This window comes from Neodiprion lecontei, chromosome 6 (genome assembly GCF_021901455.1).
Source record: "Neodiprion lecontei isolate iyNeoLeco1 chromosome 6, iyNeoLeco1.1, whole genome shotgun sequence".
Taxonomy (NCBI): domain Eukaryota; kingdom Metazoa; phylum Arthropoda; class Insecta; order Hymenoptera; family Diprionidae; genus Neodiprion; species Neodiprion lecontei.
The window spans coordinates 28,302,848-28,326,722 of record NC_060265.1 but is presented as its reverse complement, the minus strand read 5'-3'; the positions used below and the strand labels follow the sequence as shown (position 1 = coordinate 28,326,722).

Sequence of the window (23,875 nt, the reverse complement as noted above, 5' to 3'; positions counted from 1 at the left end):
TTAAAAAACACAGTACGTTATTCATATTCTGCCTGATGGAGAACTTCCAACGAGTATATTTTTATCACACGCATGCATCGACGAGATTTTAATGGAAAATTGAGAATAATGTTTCTTTCGAGTGATTTCAGAGAAATCGATATTAATAAAACAGCATTTCGTGCTAACCTGGAGACACGTTACGTTGGCGCAAAAGAACGGAGCGAATTTTCCTCCGCATCGCTGACCCTGACACTCGTCGCACATCTGATCATCCAGAACGTACGGCTTGACTTCAACCTGAGCAAACGGCGGACAAAGATCAATTTTTAATCCCCCAATTCCATTCGTACGTACGAATACCGAGGGATTATTCACTTCAATACATCAATAATCAATTACGTACAATAATCAATTTCCAGCAATTTGGAATCATTTAAAATTGTACAAAGTTGTCTGAAATTAATCAGTATTGACATTAGAAGAGAATGGGAAACACTGTTAGAAAATTTGATACGTCAAATCTGTGGATAATATTTGATATGGTAATCGAAAATTATGAGAGATTAATCGAAATCGACGAGTTACAGCGATTGGCTAATCAATTAATCGTACAACCCCAGAGATTTTCAAGTAATTTAACATATCTTCATGTCATTTCGTACGATTTCACAAGACTTAAACCCCCCAATTTCACCAAGTACCATGTAATTTGAAATATTTGATCAGCCCTAGAAATAAATCGTTCTTTCTATAAGTACAATTGGGAGGAAAAAGAAATTGGTACGCGTCTACGACTAATAGATGAGTCGCACAGTTCTATAAATTACACCCGAGTACGATACGAGTGAATAGTCCCTCGATAAATCCTACATCAAATAAAAGTATCGTATTTCGTTACTTCAATTTTTACTTTCAGATCAACAAATTGAAGAACACCAAAGGATAGAAATATGGAAAAATTCAGCAAATATGAATATCACAATATCGAGACTTTACAATTCTCATAAATCTTGGTAAATTTTGTATTTCCAACGATTCTATACTTCGGTTTCACACTTCCCTAAATTTCAACTTTTCCTGCGTTTCAACTTTGTGATTTTAAAAAATTCTTCACCAACAACCCTTCTATTTTCCAAACCCCCCCCCCTCACATAATTGAGGAAGGACGACCCACCCTCTTGTCGATATCGCCGTGCTGCAGCTGGACGAATCGCGCTGATATTGCCGCGATGTAGCTCTGTTGGTTGCTGAAGGCGACCCTCCCGGCACCCTTCGGGTACTTGAGCTCGGGATCGGTGTCGATTCCCGCGTAGCAAACGCCCCCGTAAAGCCGGTCCATGATCATCGCGAGTTCGACAGCTTTGAGGGGCCGCGGCACGCCTCCGACGAAGACGGTCTTCCTGGGGTCGAGAGGCATCGAGGCGTCCAAAACGAAGTCCGCGTCGCTCAAACGCCAAGGTCGTATCTGAACCGGCTTGTCCTTGATCGTTGGTGAGCTTACGCAAAGGTAGAGCTTGTCGTCGTCCTGGATACACGCGTCGATCAGCTGCTGCACGGACGATTCGTCCTGCGGAAGAGACGTGGTAATGAATGAAAGATAAGTTTGAAACGTACGACAACAAAAAAAAAACAAAAAAAAAAGAATAACAAACTATATTAGTTATACGATATATTTTGAGACAACGATCTGGCAAGATAGAATTTTCTTATCGTAAAATCAATTCGATTGTTTAAAAACGATAAGTTACATGCATATAAAAATTATATACCTGAAAGAGCAGAAAGGCGTAACCCTTGGGAGGAAAATACGACTTGCTTTCCGCCTTGTGTGGCCAGTCAACGACAAGCGGTCCGAAACGACGGAAGCTGGCTGTGATTTCATCTGTCGAACATACGAGGAACAAAAAAATCAGTTATTCTCATTAGATTTCATATAAATATGTATTGTACGTAAAAAAAAATAATTGCAAATTCAAGTATAACAATACCGTACATGTATAATATTGGTAAATTAGTGTAAAAAAATTAGCAATAATCAAAATTTTCCATCAAAAATAGAAATTTAAAAAAAAAAAAAAAAAAAAACAAGAATTTCCGTGCAATTGGTGGCAAAAATTTCACATATAAACTTATGATGCTGCAGTTTGAAGAAATGAGAAAACTAAACGCTTCACGTTTAATCAGAAATTTCCAAATTCAATGGAATTTACTTTTACCGCAATGTAAAACTTGGCTGTATTTATATAAAGAATTAATTTCATCGCCACGGTTACATTATCCGCAGTGACACATAACTTTGTACCCGCGCATTGTCGTGCAAAATACACACACGGATCGATTACTGCTTCTTACAAGTTCGCGTTACAAAAACATTTTTCCTCTTCCTCATCGCCTTATCGCCGCACGAGCCGAGCTAATCGCATTCCGAGTCGTTCGCTTTATCGCCTATGCGTTATATATACACGACAAAATAACTTTATACACAGGCGTCTACTTACACACAAGCCGCAGACATCGTATGTTTATCCGTTTATCAGCTGTTACACGCGTGTATTACAACAACAACAACAACAAACGTCAACAAATTATCAAGGATAATCTTGGAATTCTCAATCATTTCTAATGAAGTAAAATAAAAAAATTAAAAAGAAATAACGTATGTACATAAAATGATAGATAAAAGTGAAATGATACGAAGAGTGAAGAAGGAAACAAGATGGAGGTGTGGATAATAAAAGCGTCCGGGTCATCGACCCGATTTCCAACGACTTGCGATGAAATTTACAATTTACAAAGTATCAAAGTCTGACGTGAGGTTGTAGCGACGGTGCGGTTAGAACAAATATTCACATCGTCAAGCGACGAGGAAAGAAGGCAACGAACCTTCGTCGATGTCCGGCGGCAAGCCGCCGACGAAGACCTTCCGTGAGAATCGTTCGCCGGTTTCGCTTCCCTGGCTGTGAGGGCTGCTTCGGCTCGGCGATGAAAGGGGGGCGACCTGGGGGGCGGTCATTCCGCCTCCGACACCGACGTTCACCCCGACGCCGACGCCGACGCCGCCGTCGAGTTGACCAGCAGCTGTCGGATCCTCGAGGAGAGTGCCGCTCTGTTCTTCGAGGCTTGGGAAAAACGGCGACTTGCCTGAGAAAAGGAAAAAATCAGTTAAAACGGTAATGTTGCGGTTTGAATAGTGAAGAAATTCGACGGACAGGATCGCGATCGACTCACTGTAACGTCTTTTTATCGGAAATCTGGCTCTTCTGATGAACGTAGCCATGCTTCTACAGTTAATCCGTAAAACTCGTATATATTACGTACGTATTATTATATACAGATATATATATATATATATATATGAAGAGTCGGGTATTGTTTGTAAGAAAACCGATTTTTATACGCGATGATAATCTTGTCCTACGATACTTTTCCCTCAACGAATATATAATACAATATAATCTCGATCGTTGTATCAAACCGGTCGCACTGGTGCGGTTTAGTTTTACCGTTGCTAAGGGTAACAGACTATTCGCTACGGCACAATGTATGTGTGCGTAGGAAACAAACGCCAGCAACGATTAATCAGTCACGTTTTTACACCCTGGATTTATGTTTTTTTTTTTTTTTCCCTCACAGCTCTCGCGATACATTCTCCGTAGGGTGCGTGATTATATATTTCATACAGCATTTTTTTTTCATCCTCTCTCTTTCTCTCTTTCCTCCCGTAACGTTTCTTCTAATCCGATTTGCATGGGAAAGTAGGAATGCGCTGTACGGCGGACATTTTTAAAAAATTTTTTTCTTCCTCTTCTTTCTTTCTCCTTTCGGGGGAACAAAAAGAACAACGTCGATGCAGCAAGGCAGCGCTGAGACTACCGATGGGGAACTTGAAGGGTCAGTGAACCCAAAGGGACAAAACAGATACCGACTCAGTTTTTCCCCGCCTTACGATCTTTTTCCGCATCTTTTCGAGCACTGGTGTAAATACAGGTAAACGTGTTACGATACAAAGCAACAGGCGAATCGGAGACGTATGAAAAATATGATATTACACAGGTTGAAACTGTAAAGCATGTGAATTGGTAAACGATACGCGATAGGACGACGATTAAGTAGCGAAAAATAATGTTATTTCGTTCAAGACGTAATTTTAACTCGCGGTTTATTCGTCGCGATCTATTGTCCGATTGATTACGTAATCTCATTTGCATATATGCAGCGTACATAAACGTTCTCTTACAATTAGCCCGAGGAGGAATTTCCTCTTCCATTTGTTATTCTTGCATACCTACAATACATGCCGCAACTGTGTTGCACAATACACAAGATTTTAGCATATAATGCAGCTAAAGTTCGTAAAAATTGAGAGTTCGGTACGGTTGGAAGTTAGAATTGAAAGCAAAATATTCGCTTGAACGTTCTGAATTTTAGAAATTGAATATAGAAGGTACACAAATTTTGAGTTGTATTAGGTAGATGGGAATCTACTCTACTGTAATACCACATTGAATCACAAATAAGAAAAACTTGTCGACAAAACGTAAACTTCGTTGCCTCGATTGTAAATTTGTAAGTATAAATGGATAACAGCGGATAAAATTCCTACTTGGTTCGTACAATAATGCATCTAAAGTTTCGTTGCTTCGAAAACTACAAATATCCCGTAGATATAACGGACATAATAAACATTATAAACAGTTATAATGTAGAAGATTATCTAGCTTGTAGACAATAGCCAGACAATAGAAAGTCAGAAGCCCGAAGATTCGATCGTGGATAAACTTGGATTACGACTGTAATACAGCTATTATACCCTCGCTGTAATTGTTAAATAGCGGTGGAATGGATTATTGTACAGATTTCAGTCTAGCACTGCAGCCCCGAGCCTCTTATGTTTAAATTTATCAGAGTTTATCGATCCAGAGATGCGGAGATCCGAGACACGTTGATCTCGTCACGTGCACGGACACACTACGTGTCTCACCGATCAGATGTTACGGTAAAAAACGTTCAACGTTTCGTCTTAGTTTCGTACAACTCGCGCGTCTATTTGTTTCTCAACTTAAGACGGACTGAAATACAATCATTCAATATCAACAATTTAAACCGATTGCCCTGGTTTCTTTCTGTTTCTATTTTTTATTTATTTTCATTTTTTCGTCCGTCTCGTTTCGACCCTCGTCGATTCGTTCCTTCGAGCATAATCCGCGCCGCGATGAATGATTGTGCCAATGCGCAGGATGTGCGGCGTGTGTTCCATCCGTCGAATCGATGTAGGTACAGATTAGCGTCTATGACAGGGCTAGTTGGCGGTTAACGATGGTTATTGGCTATTGAGGACATCCTTCGTAGAGTTCTCGCCCGACTCTCTAGCTATTCGATGCTCGTTTTAGCGGGTTCCGCACGTTGTGCGACGCGTGCGTTGCTGGGGAAGCTGATTGCAGACGTCACGATCACAATTGGTAGTTACGAGTCAAGTTTTCTTTTCGGTTGAGCAAAGGGCAACTTTATTGAACGTTGTACAAGTTTGGATATGTGTATACATATCACCTATCGTGATACTAGCAGAAGTATCGGAACAGAACATAACTACCTACTGTACGTAAAACTTTCGTTCGTTGAACGGTGTTTAAACGAGTTCAAGCATCGGCATTGGCATCGGCAAAAGCAGTCAGTCGGCACTGTGATAAACGTAAACCGAATGAAACTTTCACTGTTTAAATACAGCGCGTCGATTGGTCGCGTAAAAGAAACGACACGGTGAATATTCACGGATAGCTTCTGGTTACTCTCTTCCTCTGTGCGCGAAGAAACCGAGCTGCAGCCAAAATCTGGCGACAGGTCAAGTGACGCCTGTTATGTCTATACGTATAGTCTTTTTACGTATCGATCCATTATCCGAGAATGTATCACGCTCTCAGATTTAGAAGAGAGTTATACACGCATCTACAAGCGATACACGCCCCCCGACAGAATGTTTGCTATTTTTTGCCAAAAAATTTACAAACGAATTCAGATGAGGATTATGCGAGCACGATGAAATCGGTATTTCTGCAACACGTATGCATTTATGGGCACACTCCGTGTCACGGTAAACTAAAGCATATGCTTCGACCATCCCGTGGGACAACTTTCTCGTTTCGAAGACATCCACATACCGGGACAATCTCTTGAAACTTGAAATTACCCGAATCGAAAATAACATATTACCCGGGAAAAATCGAAGCTCGTGTAGAACCTTTCTTTTTTTCTCCATTTTTTTCCTCGATCCGTAGCTCCGAAGAATCGCGTCGCAAGTTAAATCCGTCGATCGTTGATCGATGCGGAGATTATCGTATAATTTTTAGCGAACAGAAAATAAGGGGCACAGGTCACGAGCTCTGTGCACCGATCGGATGTCGATGAAAGCGTGAAACGGCAGGTATGACTGATCGCGTTCAAGGTCTGCCTCGAAGGTACGACACCTACATCGAATCGATCGTCGAAGGTCGGTCGCCTCACGTGAATTGGCTGCGATCTATCGGACCGAGGACCTAATTATGGGCGACGACATTTACGTACAATTGTGTCTAGCTGTGTGCAAGCATTTGATTTATACTTGGCACCGAGGTTATACTTGCGATAAGTGCCTAATGGGCGGGTATTTCAATTTGTCGAAATACGTTGTACCTGCTGGCAAAGTTACCGGGATCGTGATCGTGAAGTGAGTTTGAGAGAGGTTGTTCGGATACCGAGTATAATAAAACGGGATGAACAGGCTCGCAATCGACTATCGTAATTTACACCGAGCAGCTTGCGCAACGAGCGGTTAATTAATTCAGACTTTCCGTCCCGTTTTATAAGCCCATTATGCAACCTCGTCGGAGCGATGAAGAATAACGCAAATTTCGGTTTTCGTGCCAGAGTATCAACGCGATCGTTAACAGTCCCGACGGATTGTCTGCTGCGTGGTCTATTTATCGCGTGGTACAGACACTGCAGCTCTTTACGATAATAAATGGAGAACCCGAAAGCGCGATTTCACGCTTCGAAAGTCTAGGATAATAACCAATTTCACGCAAATAGAAACCGCACAACGATAATCGTGAATTTAAAGACTTCTCCCGATTTCTGGGTCAATCTATGTATAGAACTACTTCGAAACGTTTGGATAATTCAAGAAAAATTTACCAGTGATTAGCGAATTGGCGAATTCTCATTCTAAGAACCAAGATGCATAAGCATTGCCATGGTCAACGGTTCGAAATTAACTCTAGTTATTTATTTTATCGACATTTTCATACATGACTCAAAGAAGCAATATTTGGATGAAAAATTCCATTATTTTTCTTAATATCTGAAATTTATGAATAGAAATTTTTTTGCTGTCCTAATTTTTTTCCTGAATTTTTCGATGCCTGAAAACGTAGAAACCATTCCCCCCCTTTACAATGCTGCAATAACGTAAAAACTAGAGCCAATCTGATATGCTTTTTTTTATCTGTATTATTAAATATAATATGGATCACGTATACTTGAACAGAAAGCTAGTGCATAGTTTACTTTATATAAGTAACTGTAGGTAGTACGTGGCTTGAGGAAACTTTTCACCTTTGACTAACCCGAACAAAGAATAAGATGGATGAATAGCTTTGAGCACGGGACATTGATTCCAGATCTCCGTAGCGGCGAGATGATTAATCGACACCGCAGCTCCATTATACGCGTTGCCAACGATCTTCATCGTCGTTTTCTCACAGTAGTTTTCTGAATGTCGCTAATGACCCTTCACGACGTCTAGCTCACAATCATTTCTATCGTACATACGGATACCATGTGGGCTGTGGGCTGACTCGAATACACAAATATCGAAGTCCTCTCGCTGTAAATCACCCAACATATAATACGGGTGGAAGAATCCTGTCCACCATAATTTATGACTTATAAGAGATTTCAGTTCAGCGATCGTTTACGAGTTGATTCTCGTAGAGTACGCAAGCTCGTCCGTACGAGTGTCGTTGCCATTTTTGCGAATGTCTCATCACCTGCAGCCATGTTGTTCCGTGGACTTCGTTCGATGTACGCGAGGAATTTTCTCTGCATTGGCAGCTCATCGGGAGGAAGTGCAGTCGTGAAAGAAGATCCGGAGACGCCGGATTCGATTTCCGAATAGCGGCATACCGGCATGAATAATGAAGCTTAGACGGTTGCAAGCACCCGCAGCTGTTAGTAGCCGGAAAATTGAGGTGAAAAATTTCGCAGGCTCGCCTCGTCCGCGGCTTTGATATACACATAATGCCAACGGAGCGAACGCATCCCTTGATGGCGGGAACAAGCCGTCTAGCTCCGGATCAATATTACAGGTAGACCGAGAAGACGAAGAGAGGCGGTGAATGGCTGTAGTTGGAGGATGGTACGTGGTTGGAGTGCCGGAGGAGGGACGGAGAAGAGGATGGGGATGATGTGGAAGGATGGGCAATGATAGGACCCGCAGGGGTTAAGGCGGAGGGCTGTGCAGGTATAGCTGGCGAACAGATAAGTTAGATTAGAGCTTGGAGCCCATGCCCCGTGAAGAGGCAAGAGCGCGAGCTGACTACCAGATGCCCCCGACGATACACGTCTATATTATACGTACCCGTATTACGCGTTCGTTCGCATCATGACAGATCAGCCACCCTTGTCTTTTTCAAAATACAGCAAGACATTGCCAGGACATGTGAAACTGCGGTGTATTCATTTCCAACGCGGTAGTTTAGAAATTTGCCGAAACATCGGAGTGGAGTTGAAACTGTAAAAGCGTTTGTGTACCGTGGTAATCGAGTTTGCTGAACGACTGTAATTGAATCAACGAGGAAATTATGAAGTGTTTGACCCAGACCTCGACTCTGAGATTCTTCAAGAACGATGATGCAAAATGACCGTATTTTTTTTTCCTCCCCGATCTCGATCCGCCGCGATTGCGAATCACTGTCAGGCAGAAATCCTTGAGCACCGATTACTTTCCATTCCACACGTAGCTTGGAAACGGTTCCAATCACGAACGCTTAAGGCGACCGGATCTCTCGATCGCGTCTAAACGATGATGAAAAAGCGTGGAGTACAAGAGAGTGGAAGGTGGTAAATGTGGGTAGGTAGTTTCGGAGGTGAGTAAACGGTGCTGGACGATTTGCGAGGCACCATTCGGGTGAATTCTCCTTATCTCAGGACTGCGAAACTGCCATGGCACCCGGCGATTTCTGATCTCCAAAATCCGGCAGGCGGGAGTGAGAAGTTCTTTCATTCACGAGGACGGGGGTCGGTGACGGAGGTTCTTGAGCTCGGAAATACCGCGCGTAGCCAAGCGCAAGATACGCGAAAGAGGCATGGAAGGATCCGGGACCCCCGAAGGAGCGAAAGGGACGGCATGCAGGGCCGACGAACGTGCCGACCGACAAGGGTAAGTCAGTGGCGCGTGCGCTCGTGCCAAAGGCGGACTTCTTGTGGCGCGGTTATAGCCGGTGGGAAACCCGGGACGCGTGCGCCCGCCGGCCCCTTGTATTATACCTACGTATAGGCAGGTATACCGTCCCGCAATCCCCGCAACACTTGCTCAAGGGTGAATGCCCTGAACCAGCTCTCGCGCCGCTCACCGCAGGAGGTGGTGGTGGTGGTGGTGGTGGTGGTGGTGGGCAAGGTAAGTGGGTATAAGGTAGGCAGGCAGCGGCAGGTATTACAAACCCGTAACCCACACTGCACACCACCGACATCGATGCTTGTGGCCAACCCGTGACGTGACTTACGGAACGCGGTAGAGGGAATAACCAGAACAACATCAACAACCGTGGCTACGGTCCCCGTTTCGGGATTCGGATGAGACGGAGTCATTTTCGAAATGCCTGGATGTCGAGAATTGAATGGATTACACCTGTATTCACGCATGTTTACCAAACATGCGCCGTTGGTGCTTTTACTCACTTTCAAGGAATCCAAGGTCCTGGCAATGACGGTACGGACTCGGTCGACTTCGCGATGACAACCAATGTCATTTCGCTGGTAAGTCATCACTTGTTGCAACACCACCGCATCAATTTCTAGCGTTCGGTAAGTCAAAGTACCTTTGCATGTGCCAAGATGGTCGTGAACCTTGGTTACACGTAACCATAGATCGACGCAATTGGATTTGGATAGACAAGGCCACACTTAGGTAAATCTACCACACTGCAGGTGATCCTGTCACTTTTCAGCAGCGAGTACATCGCTGCCTGCAGGATAGCCAAGGTTGTTATACGGCATGAGGACAGGGATCAGTATCGCGTCAAATCCTCCGCCATCCTCATTCCGAGGACTGATTTAATTTCAGATAAGCTAACAATTTATCCAACTGCAGTGGTGTACCGGCGCACCCATCACCGACCAGTCTCGGCGAGCATTAAGACTTAAGACAGGATTAAGGGATTGACTTCTGAATCGAAATTGACGCGAGGTTGGTTGACACGTAGTGGTACGAGATACCGAAAAGGATCGGCAGGCTGATTTCGCGGTAAAGAAAGATTGCGTCGTGACAATCGGACGACTGATTACGTGCCACTTGCTTAAAACGAGTTAACAAAGACGGACCCGTGACGCACGTCTCTGTTTATTGCAATTGTGAGAATAACGACGAACGACGGGTTGCGTAATAAGACGGAACTCCGCATAGTGCAGTTGGAGCACGGATAGAATGAAAATAAGGCGAGCGAGCACCAAAAGACACGTAAACCTTGATCTTGATAAACGGCTACTCGCAAACGCAACCACACAAACACCCGTTCACCAAGTAGGTACTTGTCGGGAGACTTTTACGGCACGGTTAGAAATGACCTAAGGCTTCGTGAAGGCATACCTGGTAGTAGTCGAGGTGAAGTAGCGTGTGGAATATCGTTGGAAACCATCTGTGGCGCACGAGCTAAATTGCGCCCGAGCACACCGTTATAGCTGGAAATAAATCGAGCGAGTCCCCGGACAATCGGGTAACAAACATGCGCGCCCCCGTGGTTATAAATTGTGGATCGCTCATTGGGTGTGTCTAAAAAACCACGGAACGCAAAAGTTGAAAAGAAAAAGGAAAGTAAGGAAGTCTCAAGGCGTGTACAACGTAAGTAGCTTGATACCCCGTATCCGGACATACGAAACCACAAACCGCGCATTGAGAGAGCTTGTGATAAAAGCTGCACACAGTGCTAGGTAGGCAGAGTTGTACTACGAAGGTACTGGACAGGTATATTATTCACAGAAAGTAAACGAGGCGAAGAGTTATCCTCTTCCGTTTTCCTCAACCTTGTTACGCATCCGTCGCTTTGTCGCATTTGCACACTCAAATCGCATCCGAGGTTTTCGACTTATTCTCTGATTACACCAGACCCGATGGGACACCGTGCTCGCAGTCGGCATTAGCATTTTATCGGAAATGAGATGATTCGTTCTACATATAAAATCTGTTTGATCCGTTCTCTTCCATCCTTCGTTTTCAGTGTCTCTGCATAATTGTTTGCACAGTCTTTCACCGTCCGCCAGCAGTAGGTATTTGCGATTCTGAAAACAAAGTTCCTCTTCTTTTTCTTCCCCTTTTATTCGCCTTATTGTAACCATCGCGATTCACCAAAGTGGCTGAAACTGACGTCGAACAGACGGAAAGCCAGACAGATAGACAGTCTGTGTTGACATAGGAGGAAAAAAACCAAGACGCATACATTGAACAAGGTTGACATATCGGTTAGCGTCTATTATTGAGTCTTCAAATAGAGTATGACACCATACCTATGGATATATAACCTGTACGACTTTCTTCGCATCAATTTTACAGATCCGCAACGCTGCAGGCAGACGTCACGAGGTATATAATCGTGCGACGAGAAGAAAAAATGGAAAAAAATTTGTGAATATGTAGACGATACATGAAAATGCTCTAAGGATTATGTATAGCGTACATGTACGATAGTGAAGAGAGACAGCTGAAGAACGGTAGCGTTTCATCGAAGGAATAAATTGACTCTTATACTAGCGCAAGTTCCCTATGCGAAGAGATGCTTGAAAAAAAAGATCGATTCCCTTGCCTCTTCGCGCGCGTGACTCGGCAAGTGCATGAAGCTTCTTCTTCTCCGCAGCGTCACTCCAAACATATATGTACATGTGTATCCACTACACCCACGGACATGATACTGCGCATACCTTTCAAGGTTTTCAAAGTAGAGCTAAAAGCTGGAGTAGCGAGTTACAGCAACACCGGTGCATCGGTACATCACCAGGATGTTGGACTCGATCTTTCTCTCCTTCTTCGTGTTCTTCTTCTTCTTCTTCTTCTTCTTCTTTCGCCGGCAGAAAAATGTTCTGGGATTCACGGATGAAGATTTATAAACGCGGTGGTTTCCTCCGGAGGGAAATTAGCAGATTAATTGCATCTTGACATACGTACGTACGTACATACGTGAGAAACGGAGACGTCTCGAGTGTTTCCTCGTACGTGACTCTCCGTCTCGCCTCATCATCATCATCCCATTTCTTAAGCCACCGTATCACAATAAAACCTAGCGCGTCGTCTCTCGGTGCTCGTAAACGTGACGACTTACAACATACGCGTGTAACGACACCGTGAATTATTGTATGCACAACCAGACTTACTTATTCAACCGAATGCTAATTTATCCGTACCAATAATAATTTGCCAAGTCTAGGACATCGCAAACACTCAAAATACCCAAACACGCGACGATGTTATTACATGAAAAGGTGTTGTTGGTTCTTGCAAAATTTGGAAGATTATTTTATTTTTTTTGTTTCTTAATTTTCTCCATCTCCACCTCATTCACACTGAGCAGACAACGTGACTGCGGTATAATTTTCAAGAACGTCACTGCACTACGCCATTTTATACCTTTACATAAATGCAATTATGTGAGCGATTCGAAGGAAAACGAGATCAATTAAATTATAGCCCCGAACTTGATTTCTCTTACGGGGAAGGGGAAATAAACGGGGTGAATCCTTACGATCCGTTCTTTGGTCAATCGTTATAGGTAACATGAAAGTTTGGCGGTTCATCGTCAGTCGGTGCACGTTGGATAAAACCGGAAGTGAAGTCGGACACGCATGGATGCCACGCCGCGCGGATAGAATTACGAGGACTGCATAATCCGGGGACCGTAAATTCACCGTAGAGAGTAGAGATTATAAATTTTTCCTTCCGCAAATTCCCTGGAGTATATTTGACCCCTGGACCTTTCGACCTCTCGACCTCTCGCCTCGTTCCGAGCTCGCCCGAGGTCGACGAGACGCGAAATGGAGAAAAAGACGTGCGAAAAGTAACAGCGAGGGAAACGAAATTAGGCATAAATAAAGTAAAAGACCGGTGAAACTAGCAGAAAAATCTCCATCGCAACCACTTTGCCTGCATGCTCGTTTGATGATAATTATTTCGCTTACGTATTGCATACATACACGCGTATAATGTATATACGATACATGGAAATTTCTCTGCCAGCGCAATTTAAGCAATTTCACATCCGAAATATTTTAGAAGGGGTATTACGAGCGGAAGGGGGATGTCAGGGAGGGCGAGGAACCCTTGAGACGGAAACTAGCGAAAAAGCCTCGTTAGATTAACACCCGCATGCTGCGGCAGACCTTCTATTTCTATACAAGCCCGCACGTAATTACGAATTCCTTTCTTTTTTTTTTTTTTTTCTTTTATCTACCGCAGCAACGATATACGTCGACATTGGCGATGGCAAGAAACGTGAAACGCAAAAATTTGTCAAAAGATTAATATACGCATGCCGGGGTGATAAAAAATCAGACACCGCGTTGCGTATGACGTATACGTTGTAATTGTAAATTTCCCGATAATAATAATAATAATAATAATAATAACGATGATCTTGATATTAAATATGATTCATTACCACCTACGGCACTATCATTATCATTATTGTTATTACTAATATTTTTATTCAAGTTGTTGCAAACATCAAAGAATCTCTGCGGTTAGTATGTATGTACCGTGAACAAATACAACTCGATGCAGATTACATTTGCATTTTATTATAAATTTCACTCGCTGCATTACCGCACGCACCTCAAAGTTTATACTTATGACATACTCGCCTGCCTAGTAATTACCCGGTTAATTAATTGATTAATTAGCTGGGATTAATTAACCAGTGGCACGACCAAACATCGGTAAAACTTATATCACACGACTCGGCGTAACATATTCGCGGTGTCGAAAAGTGGCAAAAAAAAAAAAAAAACCGTGGTCATATCACATATATATTTACGCGCAGGTATACAAATGTAATCTACGTACCGATACATAGGCGAATAAGAAGACGAAGGCAAGCGTTGGACTACTGAATATAAGCATGATAAACTATAAATTGCGACAACGACTTTTAACAATAAATAATATTACAAATTAATAAACGAGTTACATACAGCTTGTATTAATTATAATATCTGACGCGACGAAAGCGCGACTTTCGTCATGCAAATTGCCGCAGTCCGTACGTTTCAATTTCTCGGCAAACACCGTTTTTTCCGTCCTAATTAACGTCGCAACGTGTTTGCAAAATGTTACATTTACGCTCTCCGAATATCGCGTATCGATATACGATATACGGTACGTAAAAAACGACTTGTCCACGTTTTATCTAAAGGTGCCCAAGTGTACGCAGGCACAACATACGTGTACCCATGGATGCTGGACCGGAATACATCGGTGTCACTTTCTACCTGCCGCCTTCGCCCGAGGCGAAGCAAGCAGGCGAAGCAAGCAGAACCTCAACCGAGCCTGATTAATTTTTTCCCATCCCCGGAGTGAATTTCCTTATTGTGTAAAGCAGAATATAGGCACGTATGTTTTATGCAGAATTGACGTGTGCACGAATAGGAAATTGCATTCACTCCAGGCAGTGCGTGAAACAAACTGACCTCTTCACTTCGAAATATGTTTACCGTCAGGTTGTAAGAAATCCACGTTGGACGATTTTTGATGAAATCCTGATGTGGCTCAAAATGAGCTGTCGTCGATTGAAATTGGGTAAAATGAACATAAAACTGTCGTCAATCACGGATTCCAATGCCGTTCTTCCGTACCGAGGTGATACGGCATTGTGATAAGTAATTGAGTTACTGATTGCGAATCCCTGTTTCTCGATCTTTCCATTTCGGCACTTTTTCGCTCGGACTGTACACCCGACGCATCCTTAAACCGATATAGAAGCATCGCAGTGCCGTGAGTTCTGTACGTGGTATATAAGCGGAATGAGGATTCCACCGCGTCTAGCAACACCAATTCAAAAGTTCTTCGTCGTTCTACTGCCGGCGATGCTGTTTCTGCTACCCGATGGTGATGCATGGCTTGCGCAAGTGCGCGAACTCCCGAGGAATTCTAACCGCGTCTTGCGATGGTTGTCGGTGCAGTTGTATTGGAACCACAGGGATCTATTAATACCAAAGTCGAAATACCTACAACTCTGCGTGAACACGTATGGGATATGCCAAGGCATCCGTGCGTGTAATAAGCCCGTGAAAACAGTAGTTAAGCTAAGTGTACCAGTTATCGACACGTTTATTTTTCAAAATTGTAAATTGACTAAAACCAATTGCTAGAGGATTAAACGCTAGAAATGTATTTATTGGTAATATTGGAACTAGAGATCAAAAAGATACAACCGAAAAAAAAAAAAAAAAAACAGACCAAGTTCAATAACCGATACACTTACCTTGCACGGGAAACCGTTCCCTCAGATTCAATTGGTCGCGATGATAATTAACGCCTGTGCGTATTTATCGTACGAATATTTTCATTGATGCGATTAACAGCGATGGTTTCGCAGATGTTTGAGACATACTGCGGGGTGTGAGCATCGAACGATGCAACCTGTCGACGCACGCGAGTGGATGAAATTTGTGCCAAACGAGCTTCGGGAAATGTCCTCGAAAGAATGCAGTTGACCCCCATAGGCATAATAAACTCTGTACGCGAGAAGAGTTTAATTTACAAGTATACAGCGGTGTAAGGCGACTCCGCACACTTTCTGAACCTGATTTGCACGCGCCGCACCCGCGCTTCTTGATATCGGTGTTGAATTACAGTTGAAGAAGCGAGGAAGAGGATGATGTGAGGGTGATTTCGAAAAGCGAGAAGCGAATTATCCGACTTCCATCTTCATCGCTATCACTTCGCGATCTCCCTCATCGTTCGTCATCTGTTCTTTCGATGGGAAGGCTACACATGTACATTGCGCACTATACGATGAAATACGCCATGTATACAATACGAGAAAACCGACCGTGGCTCAAACTAAATCGAGAAGCTCGCCGACCCACGACTTATAACGAACAACTCTTACTACACCTCGGATCCATATAAGAGGAGCTGAGCCAAGTATAGAAAAGATTCGCAAAACCTCCGTCTTGCGGGCTTGGACGAATTAATTAAGACCCAGGAGTAATCGGTTCCTGCCCGCGACGAAAATGAAACTAATTGTAAACCAAAAACAATGATTAAATTTGCGTTTTGGCTTTCTTATTCTCAGATCTTCATCCTCCCACTCGACATGTTTTCTGCGGTACCTTCGTCAACGACTCGATTACTTTGTAGTTTTTACAAGCACTAGTGCTCGTAAAAACTGCACAATGTTATCAGTTTTTGACGGTAGGTGGCGTAAAAAATAGGATTTTTGACACGTGCGCATATGAAGACTTCTCGACTCGTCCGGCACTTTATACTCGTCGAGAAATCTCTATTTAATGCGCACTTGCCACGAAAATAACTATTTGAAAAGTGTGATTCACTGCAGTCGTCGCTAGAAGTCTGATTCACCTGATTGTGAGACATCTGTCATTCTCTATGATTAGACGATTACACAATCGAATCGCGAATTGACTTTCGTTCTTTCTCAAAGTCCAGTATATACGCATATATGAGGCGGTCAAACGATTGGCTTGCAGATTGAACCACGGTGAACAATGGTCAACGGGAATGATCGTCAGCTTTGCTCGCCGCGCGTGTTACGCGGTTCCGCTCTTCTTCACGCTAGAGTCAACCGTCAAAAATTCCATCTGGACTCTGTCCTAGGGACCGGAAACGGAAGCTGAAACAGTAACGACAATTGTCCTTTCGCGAGGTAGTCATCCGTACACGTTGCAATCGCTCTTCATCGTACATCATGCAAAACAAACGTCATCGATTCTTATTAGCTTTCACGAACAGCGTCTAATTGATGATTTAAATATAGACACAGAGTCGGATAAGTCGAAACGTTTACCTGTCTGACAAAGGTGTCGTCCCTCAAAAATAAAAAAGCCTCAACTGGAGGGTAAATTTGCACCTCAAGCTCGGGGATGATGATAAATTTCCGTAAGAAAAAATTAGAGGATGATAATTTTAACCAAAGTTGACAGTTTTTTCACCGTGAGGATTGAGAAACTAAAAGTCGCAGCGATTAAAATCTCAATATTCTCGTACTTTCTTCGCGGCGTGAGGTTGGCCTTGGACGCGGCTGTCTCATGGGTTACATAACCGTTCGATACATTATTCAATTGGATCGTTGTCCGACTGTCAAGGATGTTTCTGAGCAAAGAAATCTCGTGCGACTCCGCGTTAATATTAGTTAAATGAAAAAAAAAAAAGGATTTCGACAAGCGCGGTTTCTAGTGTAATATGCATTTCGCATATTTCGGATCTCGGATATATACACATCCATGTACATGTATACTACACTTGCACTGAAAAAAAAAAAAATCATCTAGAGATAAATTCAATGAATATGTATGCTAAAATTGTCGAATATTTATTACCAGATGATACTGCGACATGTACCTAAATGTCAAACAACTTTTACCCCGTCCGATGGATATAATATTTAGCTTGGAATTTGTGCAATCGTCGTAAGTTCGGTGGCGTGTATATTATACACGATGTGTATATTTACCACACGTTAAACAGTGTGTCAACGCTGAAGTTGCCGTGATGCGGGTGAAAATTCGCTTCGTTTCACGCGCGGATATCGAAGTATTCCAATTTTTTGCATCATTCAATTTAGAAGGACTTTGTTTAAACTGGATACCAAATCATGCAGCGGTTGTTGCACCGCGGCCGTGAACTGACCTCGTCATCCGTGAAAACATTTAATATAATATTGAACGCTGTAAAATGTTTCAAAGAGATGCAATTTGAAAAAAAAAAAAAAAAAACCAACGACAAAAATTGTCAAGGAAACTTTATGCGCTGATAATCATACGGCAGAGTGCAAAACCGTTCAGGCAAGTCGTTGCTATCGTGAAAAAAAATTCACGCCTGGCGGCGAACCCTGAACTTACGCAACGCGTATCGATTTCATACTTTCGAATAATTTCTTCCGCAGTTTTAGTACAAGTTGAAGAACAATACATGGAGGGAGTATAGACGTGTTTGATATCGGATTTAATCGAAATAAATTACAAGTGCCATCGTATTCGATGTTTAAAAAGTCAATCAACCCGCACAATTTACGTACACGAAAGAGTTGCTGCCAGCGATCGATTATCTCTGTGCGATACATTCCATTCGAGATATCTATAAGCCAAAAATTTTTTACGACCGGTCCAACGTGCCATACGTCCATCTGTATTGGGTTACACATTCGTAGAAGCGACTGTAACGGTCGAATAAATAATTTACCGAACAGCAACATATAGCGTATAACTCGTATAAGCGACGGATTATACAGTCAATCACATCGCATAGTTGACTAATTTCGAGCCACTCCCATACGGTGCGGGATGAAATCGACACACGCGTCACATCGCCCATATATATATACATGTTATAATAAAGCTTCGAAACACAGGCACAGCGTATATGTTATTTACTCGTTACAACATTCCGCGTATTTTGTAATCCGACGGTAATAAACTCGCGTATTCGAGATGCAAAATTAGTTTTTAACCGTTCGAAATACAGGTCACTGCGCCTATACTCAGAATTTCGATTATACGTTGACATTGACGAATATAAGAGGAATTGAAATGAGGCGATAAAAATCATTGACACGAATGAATTGAGGTTCAAGTTTTAAACGGATTTCGAATGCAAATCGATTTCAGTAAAGTCTCGCGATTTTCTGTACCTACGATGCCGGACATGCTGGTTAGAAAATAAGTCCGTCGGGTATAAACGATGTTACAGGTGACCTTTCGAATATTGAATGACCGGTCAGAGCGGATACACCAATGTCAAAGATCAATCTTTTGACAGCTAGATTAAATCGAATCAAAGCTTTCTCAACGTTGGTCTGAAGCGCGCGTGCGTAAAAAATCCAATTGCCAATTCGAGGCGAATTCAAGAAACTTGTAAACGCATTTACAGCCAGAATCACGCGGTTGTGTTTATTGCGTAACGTTATCGGAAGTAGGTATAATAACGGACCAGTTTTTGCAGTTCTTTACAACACGCGTAAGGAAACTTTACGTGACGCGAGGTGAAGGACTGAAGTAATCGTTGATTCCTGCAACCGGCAAGTAACGCAAGTTACTGCTTGAATTAATTCATTTATAGATCCAATGATTCGTAGAGACGTATGATTAGATATGGAAAGTCTGGATACAGGTAATTTATCACTGTTGGTAACCTGTAAGAAATCTCTGCGAATGAATGAGAGAAACTGCGACTTCTCCTTCAGCTTCGAGTTGTAATTTATATGCGGCCAGCTGTCGTTTGGTACACGAAATTTGGACGTAAATTTATAGGGGAAGAATGAAAAAAAAAAAAGAAAAATAGATAATGGAGAGAAAAGTCGAAATAGTACATGGGAGCAGACTTGATTTATGAATAATCCAGAAACCGCGCTACCCTAAAAGGTATTCTTCGCGGTATTCACTTGAATAATAACATGACCGCGATAAGACAGATAGATTCTTGCATCATCGGACGAAGGAGGCGATCCAAGATTTTTATTACCCACGATTATTACGGCGATCATGTCGATAAAACAGCAAGATATAAATCATTGCGTTATTGTAATATTATACCCGAAAAAACCGTTGCAGAGTTTAATACCCAACAGTATGTTGTATCTACTTGTACAAGGCACAAGATCATCATCGAGAATCACAATCAGCTCGGAGACACACACTGAGAAAAATTTCGTTTGTTACGGTAGCTAGAAAAATTTAGCAAAACAGGTATCGCTGAGAAAACTGTTGGAATATCGTTGGAATTACGAAAAACGAGGTACGCCTAACCATTTTCCGCTATTGTCGATCCTTTTTTGGTTATTGCAACGTAAAATCAGTTTCTGAGGTATACCCTACTTTTTCAGTCAAACAAGGCTTTAACGTCAATTTATTCTTGCGCAAGCGTTAATTTTTCGCAACACTGAAAATTTCTCTCACTGCACCATCATGGGGCATCAAGGGGAGTTTTCCGTTGGATTATCGAGCGACGTAGGTCGTGGAGTATCAGTGCATAATGAGAAGTAGTCGGTGCATCGCTTGGTTCTTCGTAAAACTAAACACATGGCACCAGGCAGAGCATAAGCCGGGACTGCAGCACCATAACATTGCACGGAATGCACGGTTTCACATGCAACCACCGACACGAGTGCATGTGGGTACGTACGTTACACGAGCCATACCGTTAATCATTCAGAGGTTTATCATGGTGGGTAGGTGCATAGACGGTTAGCAGAATTCACACCAACCAATGGACTCGAACTTACATACAGCGGGCGGTGAGAGAGACTCGTGACTTTAATTTCCACGAGGGATGTATGTAACATTAGGTATGTATAAGCAGAGATCCCGAGATAATAGAAAGAAAGAGAGAGAGAGAGAGAGAGAGGGAGGGAGAGAGGGACTTGAAATCGAGGTATAGAGTCGCTAGAGATTTCCCTGGTGGCTCTCTGGAACCGCCACGTTAATAATTGTTGAAGAAACGGTTACAAGTGCCAGCGAGATGTGCGGCGGATAATTCGCTCGAATGGAATTCGTACACTTCAGTGAAGGTCTCGTTCTACCTTCAACTGCGATTCCCGTCATTCGATGAGGCTGACGTCGGTACCGTTGCCGTAACGAAATGAAACATTGAAGAAAAAATCGTTTTCAAACGATTTTCAAATTACTTTCAAGGAGTTGGCTTTGCAAAATATGACTATATTTTATTTATCATCGTTTACTAAATTTCAGACATTCTTAAAGGCGCCAAGTAACAATTTTCCCAAAACATGCATCGTTACAGTAACGTTACTGACTTCATGCACGACTTTAAGACATTATAAGAGGAGTCTGTTCGACCACGATGATGATCCAATTTTGTGCCACTTCAATTTACACACGTTCGAGAGTCGAAGCAAGATTACCGATTGCTGTTTCCGTACAATATTATTAATCACGCTTTTAATTCACCGACACCGTGTGCTCTGGTAGATTCGCGTGAGGGAATTAGGTTGATTACCGTAATGACGAGCTACCGGAGATTCCCTTTTATCGCGCTAACTACGCGATCCGCAGCTGGCTTCCACGCTTATGCAGACCGGGCAATGATCACTCACTGGACCCCTAATACGTTCAGGTACTCAACAGCCTCGTTTAGGACCCTCCTTTTTGTCATCTTCCCACCAGGTTGACTCCTTTATTTATTACGGTCTTTACCGGTTAATTTTTCTCTCCCTCACGTCTTTGTCTTAGCTTCTTACTTCCATCATTGGATTGTTTCAATTTTTTACTCCGTAACTACCAAGCCTGTTTCATGTAATGGGTACCCACATGTAAGTGGGTCTTGCTCGTGTTTGTTTATTTAATAAATAAATAAATAAACGACATTTCTCGAGCAGCGCGAGCTCAGATTGTAAAATGTGTTCAAACGCAAGAACAACAAGAACAATAACAAGAACACGGTACTCATTTCGCAACGCGTGATTAGTTTGAAGGTATTTCACTGACGTACCCACGACCCAACGACCCCTCGAGTAGCCTGCGAGGATGTACTCTACGTACGTACGATCCTGTCTACGGTTCACCGACTTGTGTGTGTGTACGTGTGTGTTACGTGTTGCAACGTACAGACATCACACGTTGGACTTTAGAGGTTAGTGGCACTAAATACATCCAGCGGGACGATGTTGCTTCCCATCTGCTTTTCTCTAATTGTCAGCAATCCGCTTCCGCTGCAATATAACGGCGGCTTCCTAGCATTCATTATCTCCTCGTCTTACGTACGTACGTGCGTACACAGACGATACACATAGAGAAAACTTGATGAAAGAATACATCTAATTGGCAATGAGTAGAAAGCAAAGAGAAAAAGAAGAGGGATTGAAATTTGAAAGTCTCCGGTACCGAATTCAATTTGAAATAATTTACTACCCTGCAAGAATGAAACGGCATGAGAATACCAAAGTGTACATCGATTAATGTTTGGAATTCGATTTGAGAAAAAAAAAAAAGACCGAAAACACTTGGTGGTAACTTTTGCAAAAATTTCCTTCGATTCCGATTCTTTTTCTCAACTGTTAATCCGAAGAAAAAGAGTGACCGATATCTTCAATTGTCAAATTCTCATTACTTCTTGTTCTCTTACCGCACACATTTATCAGTATGTATGTGTATTACGGGCCAGTTATAATCCTTTTTTCTAAATATACAGCGTACGTACTGCGAATAAATGAATTTAATTTTTCCATCTACCAGCGAAGATGAAAAAAAATTAATTGGTTGACCGACGCGACTAAATTTCGTAAACGCGAATCTGAGACGGATGACCGTTAAAGATCCGCAAGATTGGAATTACGAAGACGGAATAAAAGCTATAGTTCTTAACGACAGAAAGCGAGATTGGAGGAGAGATCCTGATGCGCGTTCGGTTATCTATGCGCGATTTTCGCACGTAGAAACGTGCAACACCTACGTACGCGTATCGTACCTTGTACGAGAGGCTGCAACACGGCGAAGCTTTCGGAGCAGTTAAACGTTTTCGCCTACGCACATCGGTGTCACATGTATAATACGTTACATACGGATGCGAGCATACCGCGTTGTATTATAATACGGTGAATGAGTGAAAGCAGTTCGTTCAAGTACGGCCGGACCTGCAGTTTAAAGAGGCGAAAGATAAACGTGAGCATGGGTGAAAAAAGAAGGAACGAAAAGAGAAGAAAGGAAAATTATCCTTGCGCCTTGTTAGCAGCCTTGTTCGTTTCTTATTATCGACCCTTAATTTCTCCGTTCAAAGTTGACACCGATGATTACCGACGTACGATTACGACAAACGTTTATTCGTACCCTGCATGTATGTAATTATACGTATATCGGCGTGACGGATCTCCTGCATTGACGATTCATCGATCGTAAGGATCAACGGTGCGTGTACGATAGATTTAGGCATGATTGGAGATATTCATCTAAAACATCGGTGAATGCCACTCACCCGATCTCATCGTTCGGTAACGTTATGTTTGACAGTCGATTTCTAACTATTTTGAAACTTTTGTCATATATACAGAGCTGTGGGCATATTGATGATCGTGGGAAAATGCTCATCACGTATACACAAAGGCGGTCAAGAATACCGCAAAAGTTAACTAACGTAACATCGTCACAACCCGTCAACAAGCTTTCGAAACGGCATTTTATTTTTTACACTTTGTTTCCTTTTCTTTTTTAAACTTATTTATTTCTATCATACACCTTGATTATCGAAGCTCATCCTTGTCGAACTGCGATGCAGAAATTTATTCGAGGAACTTGAAATCGATGACGCAGGTAATCGGCTATATTATTTTTTTTTTTTTTTTAGATACAACAGTGAACCTTTCGAAGAGCTATTAATTTTCAGGCTAATTCGGCGACGAAAAATTTTCGAATATTGTCATTCTACAGTGTGTGATTTATTACTTATGTATATATTGTTGTCTTTACATCT

General features: G+C 42.5%; 1 protein-coding gene across 4 annotated transcripts in view; it reads right to left on the bottom strand.

Moving 5' to 3' along the window:
- LOC107227214 (cytoplasmic polyadenylation element-binding protein 2) overlaps positions 1–23,875 on the bottom strand; it is a 131,975-nt gene that overhangs the window by 5,938 nt on the left and 102,162 nt on the right. For all 4 annotated transcript variants that reach the window (XM_015668298.2, XM_046743139.1, XM_046743138.1 and 1 more), the window contains exons 5-8: positions 2,866–3,123; positions 1,752–1,864; positions 1,157–1,549; positions 169–279 (exon numbers count right to left, since the gene is read on the bottom strand). In XM_015668298.2, the coding sequence (XP_015523784.2) occupies positions 169–279; positions 1,157–1,549; positions 1,752–1,864; positions 2,866–3,123 (875 nt within the window). The remainder of the gene's footprint in view (positions 1–168; positions 280–1,156; positions 1,550–1,751; positions 1,865–2,865; positions 3,124–23,875) is intronic.